Here is a 10,549-nt window from a genome sequence, read left to right on the forward strand (position 1 = left end):
AAGAATTATATATATATATAATAATTATATGCTGCTGATGCCCTGGTATGATGTGAACAAAATGCTCCATTTTCTTAACACCCTAATTCTTCAACATTTTCAACCACCTGCACAACTTGAAACATTCTCAGAAAAATAATTTGCACAGGTTTATGAAGCTTGCATCTCTAGTGACACGAACAAATAATTTTCAGGATGATTTGCGTAATAATTGTGTGGATAAATTCCACTGAAAAAAGTGCTGTAGAGGTCGAAAAAGTTGAAGATTTATAGTACCAAGTACAGAAGACACCTGAAAAGTCAGGCTGCATATACACACCAACAGTAATATAAATGTCTTGAACACATTAACATTATGTACAAGTACACATACTTAAACCATCTCTTGTAATGAAAGATTCATGTACATGCCTGAGCATGTGCTGCACTAAACATTAGCATCACTTGGACATGTTCATTTGGGTCTATATATGCAACCACATATACAATTAGGGGCCACCGTGGCCAAGGGGGGTAGCATGGCGCAATGACCCAGGAACCCCCCAACAATGCGGTCACTGTGAGTTCAAGTCCAGCTCATGCTGGCTACCTCTTCCCCTACGTGGGAATGTTTTTCAGCAATCTGCAGATGGCCATGGCTTCCAATCACAATCCTGCTCTGACCGGTTTCCTCCCACCATAATACTGGTTAACACCAATCAAACAAATAAATAACCATGTACAATTAAATGTACAATTACATGCACTTGTGGCTGGTCAGTAGGTGTTCTCTGGATTGGAGTTGTAACTATTACAATAACGGACTCTGTGTTAAATTATTTTGTTTGTGCTATGTAGTACAGTATACATAAGGCCACTCTTTGTTGGATGTAACCTGACCCTGTCCAAAAATAATAGGGTAGAATCATGGAGAATTCCACAATTCGGTCAGGATATTCCCAAAAGCATGTTTTTGATGATAACCAAATCCAGGGTTTCTTTTATAGACTTCTGTGTGTTTGTTTGCTTGCAGTTTCAATACATTCATCAGCCGTCCCTTAACATGCACTACAGTAATCTACATGTACATGTAAACATGTATTTTGTGGTTGGGCTGTGGGTGTTTTCTCTTTGCTGAAATTTCTTTACTCTAATAATAATGCACTCCCCAATCTTTCGGCACATGTGCACAGGTAAATGCAGTTTAGCTTAAATTCACAAATAAAACACATCCCTCAACTTTATCACTGTAAACAGATGAAGAAAAAGACTTACCTCATGACCCAAACCGGTTCCCCTCCATTGCCCAGTTCATTCTCTAGTGGAGGCGAGGACAGAGCCACTCCCTTGCTGTTCTTAATGGCTGACTTGATATCTGCAATGGCCATGTCCAGGGCTTCACGCTTAGCCTTGAGGTCCTCCATGATGGCCTGGGCGTCAATGTCTTTTGGACCTTCTGGGGAGTCCCCATTCTCTAATTGTTCTAGGCCTTGCATTAACTCAGCCCGTTGTCTGCGCCGCAGCAGATCTGCTGGACCATCATGGTAGTTGTTGTCCTCCACATCACTGGTCTGGCTGCTGGACAATCCGTCCTCAACATTGGGCATGCCAGACACTGACTTTTCACCTTCTGACAGCACGCTTTCCACCTCAATACTGTCACACTCAGTGTTCTCTGGAGACAGTGTGAAAGCCTGCCTCTCGTCCCCTAGTGTCCCGTCTATATTGTTCAAGGGTATTTCTGTCAGAGATTCTTCAGTGACATTCTGTTTTTCAGGATCACAGTTGCCACCTAGTTCCCGCAGGATTCTCTGATGGAGAGCCTTTTCAGGTGACGATTCCCTAGATCCTATTGTTGAGCTTCCATCTTGACTAGATGAAGTGTGACTCCCAATTTTCATGGCACTTCCCTCTGCGGAGCTGGAATAAGCCAGCCTCATGCCGACATAAGAATTGTCTGACTGGACTCTTGCATACTTGACATAATCATATTCGTTCTCTATGTGAACATCTCCGCCATGTTCCACGCCATGGCCATCAACGAGAATATGAGAGCCATTCATGTCTCTCACCTGAGCACCGCGCAGTTTTTCTACAGGTATGGCAGAGCCTTCCGCTGAGAACACTAATGATGACCTAACTCTCTCCACATCCCGTTCTGAGCTGGACCCATCCCGATCGCTACCGCTCCCCGAGTGACGGTCATTCACACGACATGCCAAACCTGGAGACTTTTTTCTCATCTTGGGTTTAGCGCCCTGGGCATTATAATTTGCCATTGTTCCATTATCCTCGCAATGTTTCACTTCGCCTACCACTGGAATATTATTCCTGATTTCCAGACTGTTCCTCTTACGAATGGGTTCCTTCTGTAAACTGAAATTATCACAATCACCGTTCAGATGCTCCGATTTAACTGTTCTACAAGAGTCCTTCTGACCGTGACAGGAAGAGCCGTTTTTACAGGATGTAGATTTGTCTTCATCGGGGTCAGACCCACCCACTTCTGCACCTGGTAACTTAATCCCTTCAATGCTATGCTCCAGCTGATTAGTGGCACTGGGAGTCCTGTCCCCCATGTTGAAATCCGGCGCATGTTTATCTTCAGGGGTGGAGTCAGTAGACTCTGGAGCCTCGTCCCGATCAGAGGGGAATCTACGAGCCATTTCGTATGACTGGGCAGCAAATTTTTCAACGTCAATAGGTTGAAAGTCTGTGTCTGGGTAATCGGCTACACAAGAGTCCACACTTTCCTCACTCTCATGACGAGAGTACATTCCCAATGAGCCAGCCCCTCCCACTGCCCCTCCTACTGGTTCCCCGTCCTCCAGAAGGTTTTGGTACGACAGAGAGCTGATCTCAGACGCATGACGAGAGCTCCCTTCCCCCAGTTGCACCTCCAGGCTCAGATTGTCTACAAAGTCATCCACGACCGGTTCGGAAAGTTGATCGAGGCTGGTCATAGAGGCGTGGATGGAAGACTGGCCGCCACCGCAAGCGCCATGTACTATAGCTGGGTCCTGACCCTCTGACAGAGTCTTCCCCTCTGCGTTATCCTCACGGTCAGACATGGCTGTTCTCTGTGGCATATATACTTCAATGCTTCAGCTCCTCACCACGTCTACATGTGCATCTGCCTGAAACACAATACGTATTTACAATTAAATTAGCAATCCTCCTTTGTAAAACATTACTGCATCTGTTAGTGTTTGGCTAGTGTGTGGATGACATCCAATTAACTGTGGACATACTACACATGTACGCCCAACACAGCTCTTACATGTACATCTACACTAATGTTATTGCTAACTCTTATTATGATTTCTACCACCTGATTTCATACATGTATGTAGAAATAGTCTTCACTGCCACCACTTATTTTTCAATAATAAGATGTAAGATGCAAGATGTTTATTCAGCCATGTTCTGAAGGCATTATTCTGTGTAAACTGATAAAATTACATTTTTTATGAAGCTTTAAAATTGGTAAATCCAAGCAATATACTGTACTTTTGTCTTCAAAATCTAACAATAAATGTGCATAAATTACCCTTAAAATTACACTTTTATATGGGGAAAGGCTGAGGAATTAGTACACAGCTAAAGAAGTAGTGTAACTCTGAACAATAAAGCTTCATTTTAACTCAATATTTCGTCATTTTATTATGCCATCATCAGGAGTGAATTAAGGTATGTGTATGTTTGACAGCACCATGTGTGTATTTCATAGCACACCATGTGTATATGCCTACATCAAAAAGGTATACAACATAAATCATAACTTCAGCATCAGCCACGTGTACAGTGTACATGGACACTGTGGGTTGTTCAGATATTCACCCATTTCCATAGTTCAAAGATACACAAATTATGCTGCAGTAAACAGCATATTGATTGATTCCCACCGTAATTAAGCAATCAGCCCCCATAATAATGAGACTCGACAAGAACAGGTGGCCAGATACAGCGCTACAAACACTCCTAACACACATTAACTATCACTCTTCTTCATTTTTAAGTTCCCACAAAAGAATGCGAGATATTGGAAATAAACAGATTAGTGGCATGTTGGTGTACTGGAACAGCTGTCAAAAACTGAATAAATGTAATAAATGATTTCCTGCAGAGGCTGCCAGCACTGGTACAAGGTTACTGCATGTGACGCCAATGGATTCTGAAGAAAGACAGGATATATACAGCTAGCACATACGAGGTCAGAAAAGTGAACCAGTTTTTGTTGTTCAAAAGTGCATTAACTTAAACTGGTATTACTGTAATTCTTCAACCTATTCGCATGTTTGCTAAAATTATTGCAGAGTGAATAGTTTTTGTGAGTATATGCACTTCTATCGTGACTGAAACGTAAAGATTCACATATGCAATAAAAATAATCACCATCAGACTTCAACTCCTTACGTCTCTACTGATGAGCAGATTCGTCTGTCAAAAAAACCGTACAATTCCTTTCAAATTTTTTCTAAAACGACAAAAAGCATTACACTTCCTAAAATTTATTGATACTTGTCATAGACAATGAATCTTTTGTGGATTTAAGATCAATCAATTCAAGGTTAACTTCTAAATACAAGGATTTCTGTTTACTACCGAATGGGTATGTCACATGGTACCTCATAAATAAAAAGATGCCTTTAGCATATTCTACAAGCATATACTGAAATCATATTGTGAAAAGCATTATTCTATGTAGACTGATAAAACTATACTTTTTTGAAACTGGCGCATCCACCCAATGTTGTTTTGTCTCCAAAATCAAATCCAAAATTTGCATAAACTGCACTGAAATCTGCTCTTTTATATGTGAAAAGAATATAGCGAAACTAATTAGTCAATACAGTTGTACAAAGACCAAACATAACAGCAGCAGATATAGTTAATACCTGACATACTGTTAGTACACTATTAACTTTGGACTGAGAAAAAAATTGAAGATTTGACTTCAAGTTAAATCTTGTATTTGGACAAACATACCCTGTACAATTCGGTTCACAGGTACGCAACCTCTTCAGAAGTATTGTGATCTTTCATATGCCAGTGACAAGATATTGGTTTTACACTGGCACTGTTTACGTACACATGTACATGTCTCTTGCACTCAAGTGATAGCATATGTAAGCATACTAGTATCCATACAAGCTTTCCCTGACAAGGTCTCCCTCCCTGCCCCTCACCCCGCCACCCCCCAGCCAAAGCCCCCAACCTACAACTAACACTGAAGTGAATTTTGAGATGAAATCATTATAGGTACACATGTATATGTACATGTACATCATAGAAGTGAAAGTTCATGTGATAAATTGACTGAACACAAAATAAACATAATAATTTACTCACTAAACAAAGCCTGGTATTTCTTGAGTGGCCTAAACAAAACAGGATGTCAGTCAGTTGAACCTTAATTTCAGTCTACCATATGAATAAGTACATGTACTCAACAAAGTCATATACGCATGATGTAAACGTACATTAAAATGTATATCTACCACGTAGGACATATCAGTCTACTTCCACATCCACCGATGAAGACAACACCCAATCTGGACGTAAACACCATAAAGTGATAGATAAAGGCCTGCATAACAGCATGCATACAGCTATATAATAAATTGTGCAATATCTATTACTGAACACATAATAAGATGGAATTAAATTACAAATACTTTAACTACTTCCTCATTACGAAAATGTTGGGCATTTATAAGCTTATAAATAGTAAGAACATAAATCTATGTGTACTGTAATGTGTATTAACATATATTATCCTGTCATTAGCCTTAGTTATCAAATTTAAATACACATGCACATGTACCAACAAGCTATGCATTATAATTTATAAGAATATGAATGTCTTTCAGTAATGATACATGTACCTTCAAGAAAGTGTACATGTACATACACTGTAGAAAATGTCTGTGAAGGTTTACCAATATGATGTATTTACATGTATTAAAAACTTACAGAACGGTTATGCAGATGACTCAACCCTGCAAGCTTACTGCTATACATGTACATGTACTTGCAAATGTACATACGTCTGTCACATCATAATGTAAAACCAGCATACTTAAAAACTTGCTTGTGATTATTGCTCTGCAGTGTAGCAGTAACAGATTTTCTTGTCTCCAAAAACTGTTCTCAACAGACTTTTTTCAGATTTTCTCCTGTCATAGTATGACAAGGACACCTGATACAAAAACTGGACCTTCCTCTGACGGATATTAATGCACACATTATCACATATGCATATAAGATCCCCATACTAGTTCACAGTATATAAAAAACAGCATATTAATTACTAATTATAATATTAATAACATTTTACAAGTCTGCTTGAACAATACATGCAACTTTATAATTCTTCTTATAATACCCTAATCCTTCCAAAATTTGGGACACCATGTCTGCTCATTTTAGCCAGTATATATGTAATTCTAGCAAGAATATTGAGTTTCTTTTTTCTCACATGGTTAGACCATCCAATGAACAACATACTCATATCTTTACTTTTCCAAATGGCTGGAAAAGAAATGTAATATTCTACTTCAACACCACTAATATCTGTCCCAAATTTTAGACGAAATAGGGTACAGGTATACAATTATATGTATATCTATAGTACTTAAGATGTATTAGGTTACGTTGCAATAACTAGTTGCAAAATATCCATTTGCATAACCGTCGCCAAAGAAAGTAATATTTTGACATTTAGACTGACACTGTGCAGCTGCTCTCTGGCCTATAGGGTCTTTTTTTCCATACCTGCCTGATTTCAGTACATGTTACATTCTCCTCTTGCACATGTGCATGTACATACCTGAGTTTTTTAACAATACAAATTATAATGATGTCTCGTTATTCATGGAAATCTCTTCTTCCTCAAGCGTAATCCTGGATACTCTCCCCACCCCACCACCCAAAAAGAAGTTACCCAAATTCCTCCACCTTTTCGTATATAAAAGAGCAAATTTCAGAGCAATTTATGTACTTTTTTAATCTGATTTTGAAGACAAAACTACATTGGGTTGGATTAGCCAGTTTCAAAGGCTTCAAAAAAAAGTATAATTTGATCAGAATAATGCCTTCACGATATGCTTGAATAAACACCTTGCAAACATGAGAAAATTTTGAAGAATTACAGCAATCATTTACTTTCTCTCCTTAAAGAACAGAGAAAATTAATACAATTTTATCACTATGAAGAGATGGCCCATTTTACAGTTTTCCTGGTGAAACGGTTATTCATACTGGCAAAACGCAAACATGTATCAAATCAAAAATTACCCTCTTCAGGGATGTGAATGAATAGCTGCAATGTGCTAATCCATTGTAAATATCCCAAATTTAGATTTAGGTAATCAATTGCATGATGTCAGATAACCTAACTATCTTCACATGCATTTCTAGCTACACATGGCACTAGCGGTTCCCTTAAACTCATTTTGCGTGAACTCTAAATGACACCATTTAACCATTCTCCATTTATTTAGATGCTTGCCTGCTCAGTATGTCATAAACATGTATCTTATTTTCTGTTTTCTTTCATTTGTGCTTGTTTTTTTTATTTTATGAAGAATATATCAGCATAAGCAGAAGGTACGAAGACTGCTTTTTTTCTAGGTATTTACTCTGCACATACATATATATATATATATGTATATATTTCTTGTGTATAATGAAGATGTTGTCGTGTGCATGATGTAACATTTTTCAAAATGTCTGCACCACGAAAAGTAAATGCTATCCCTGAAAGTTCTTATGCCAATTTTACTAAGCGCATGTGGCTTTACAGACACAGAAGTCATACATGTCACAGCAATATGAGAGTGAAATCACATATTTGAAACAGATTTCCTTAACCATATAGATGTATGCACTGGGAACCTTTCAATTTTCTAACAAAATAAGATATGCGATGTCATTTCCAATGGAAATTTTCTGTACGGAGCAAATAATAAATTTATAAAGACTTTAAGACACTTACGACTATGCAGAAACACCAGTGTCAGCAGCCTAGTCTAGCCAATCGTGTGATGTTATTTGATGTTATTCACCGTTAATGTTATGTAATTAGTTTTTATGGGGCCATCTGGGCTGGTGACTGGTGTTTTTGCATAATGGTAAACGCCTTAGGTGTATTGTCGAGTTTGACATGAATTCCAACAAGACATTTAAGTACTGAGGTTGGCTAAATGTTATCTCAGTACCGATGCAGAGGTAGAGGTGGAATTCAAAGTTAAACTTTATCAACCATCTCTGAAAAGATAAATACACATGTTTTACATAAATCAGTTGTACAGTACTTTCTGCAAAAACAACAGATATGATTCAGTTACACAGTAGTTTTGGACTGTAGCCTTACGGTATCCACTGTAGGCCTACCGTCGTTATGCACATGTGTGCAAATTATGACTAGAGTTTTAAATACGTCACTCTGCTTACAATGCGGGTTTTCAAATATTTACACAACAACATTTCAGCCGTTCTGAATGAGAAACAATGGACTGGATGAGAGACAGTGGCTCAGACAGACTCTCCAAGTGCCAGGTCGGTCATAATCGTTCTCTCAGTCATCTTCTAACCAAGCTTGCTTCATCCGACGGTGGTTCCATTGGGAACAGATTTCAGCCAGACGAACAACCACAAATTTATATTTTACCTTTTTTATAGGAGCCCAGCAGCTCCCAAACACTCACAATCTTACCTTTTTACCTATCGTTCGGAACACAGCCGACTAAATCACACACACGCAGAAATTGTGGCATTATTGGCAAAATTTACGCTTCTTGGATGACATGTAAGACATTATCGTTGTAATCTACCGCAGCGCCATCTGTCGGGTTAAACATGAACTGACAGACTCGTACGTTGCGTTGCGTTTATACGTCAGTGTTCGTCAGCTGAAACAGGAGCATACTTCAGCTTCAAAAACTGCGATTCACGGATAAGAAATATATTTGGGAACCCACAGAAGTCAGCTTGTATGGTTTTGACTTTTACTTTCCTAATCTTAGTATATATGTACTTTACAATACCGGTACCGCTACCCCTCTGGGTACAACAAGATACAGCGATATGCCCCAGTATTGTAGGTCTTATTTACCTTAGAAACTTCCTTTCAACTGCCGCAGGGGCTTAAACAGACCCCAGGCCTGTACCAGCTGTTTCAGACAAACAATGAACAGTGAAAAGAATCATGTTGTTTTTCGACAGTTGTGCTGACATTGAATAAGTCCACACTGAGAGGTTGCCTGTGTACTAAATTTAGTCTAGAATATAATGTAAACTTTAATGCATGTAGCCTACTAATATGTTGAACTAGGAAATGGACAATCCTGAAACTTTACTGTTAGGGGCACAGGAAGCTAAGATACCAGTAGGCAAAATATAGTTCTGCCTGGTGTCCACGGCAAAGCGTTCCACTGAGGCAGCATATCTAGACCAGTGACATCTAATAAAATGCAACTAATATCAATGCAGGCGACAACTTTTTTTACCTAATTCTGCTTTAACTACGATGTAATTTGCTACCATGTAAGCATTTACATGAATAGTTAAAATAAAACCCTAACTGGGGTAAATTGACAAGAGACTGTATTTCGCTGGGTATATGTGTGACCATTTGTCAACTATCACACTGTCGTCGCTGCTCTAGTTTTATTCCCAATGCAGTACATAAGTCTTTGCCCGCATGAAACTGTGCATGGTCTGGTACAATTAAGACGAGTCAATCTTTCTGAAAATATCAAAATAATGTAACAAAGCAGGCAAAAATAAAAAGATAGCTAAATGGATAAAAGAAAAAATAATAAAAACATAAAAGAGACACAAAAACGTATCCAGACAAAATACTTTTCTTTGTAATTTTTAAGTTTTAAAACATTGATTTTTGTAATTTAGGAATGAAAATGAAATGAAAGTCCAAATTGGTCTGCTTACGTTGAAGGTCATGGCCAGCAAACATACATGCCAATGCTGGTTTAGATAGGGCTTTTTCGGCTCGATTTGCCAAAATATGTTTTGATCTGACCAGGAATTACGACGGTATATACGTTATGCGCAGGCCTTCTTTAATCAGGCATTCAGACTTCTTCCACTCGACCACCGCGCAGGTTAAATGAAATAAAAAGTATTAAATACGGTCTTAACTCTTATTTAATACATGAAACTACATTTGTAAAAGTGAATTTAAAGTGGCATTCCCCAAGATGTGGGTGGCGCCCACTGTGTGAGCGTCTTTGTCGCGTCTTTGTCGTATTCAATAATTCTTTGATGTGGAAAGGCAACTTATACGAGTGAAGGGAACCGACCATATCCAATGGGAAAGCAGCTTATATGGGTGAAGAAAACGACCATATAACCATAACAGGAATGCGAGGAAACCGACCATAGCTATAACGGGAAAACGGTGTAGGCCTATTACAAAACCAAAATACCGGGCTATGTTCTTCTGATATAAAGCCTTTGACGGTACGTGGGAAGGTCTGGCAGAAAGCTGCAGATGGTCATGGGTTTCCCCCGGGGTGTGGTCGGTTTCCTCCCACCATAGCGGTGG

General features: G+C 38.8%; 1 protein-coding gene across 3 annotated transcripts in view; it reads right to left on the minus strand.

The window, feature by feature from the left end:
• Positions 1-8,816, minus strand: part of LOC135473760 (uncharacterized) — a 129,263-nt gene extending 120,447 nt beyond the window's left edge. For all 3 annotated transcript variants that reach the window (XM_064753644.1, XM_064753643.1, XM_064753641.1), the window contains exons 1-2: positions 8,699-8,816; positions 1,255-3,116 (exon numbers count right to left, since the gene is read on the minus strand). In XM_064753644.1, coding sequence (XP_064609714.1) covers positions 1,255-3,068 — 1,814 coding nt within the window. In that variant the 5' untranslated portion in view covers positions 3,069-3,116; positions 8,699-8,816. The remainder of the gene's footprint in view (positions 1-1,254; positions 3,117-8,698) is intronic.
• Between the last annotated feature and the right edge of the window lie 1,733 nt (positions 8,817-10,549).

Source organism: Liolophura sinensis, chromosome 8 (genome assembly GCF_032854445.1).
Source record: "Liolophura sinensis isolate JHLJ2023 chromosome 8, CUHK_Ljap_v2, whole genome shotgun sequence".
Classification (NCBI taxonomy): Eukaryota; Metazoa; Mollusca; class Polyplacophora; order Chitonida; family Chitonidae; genus Liolophura; species Liolophura sinensis.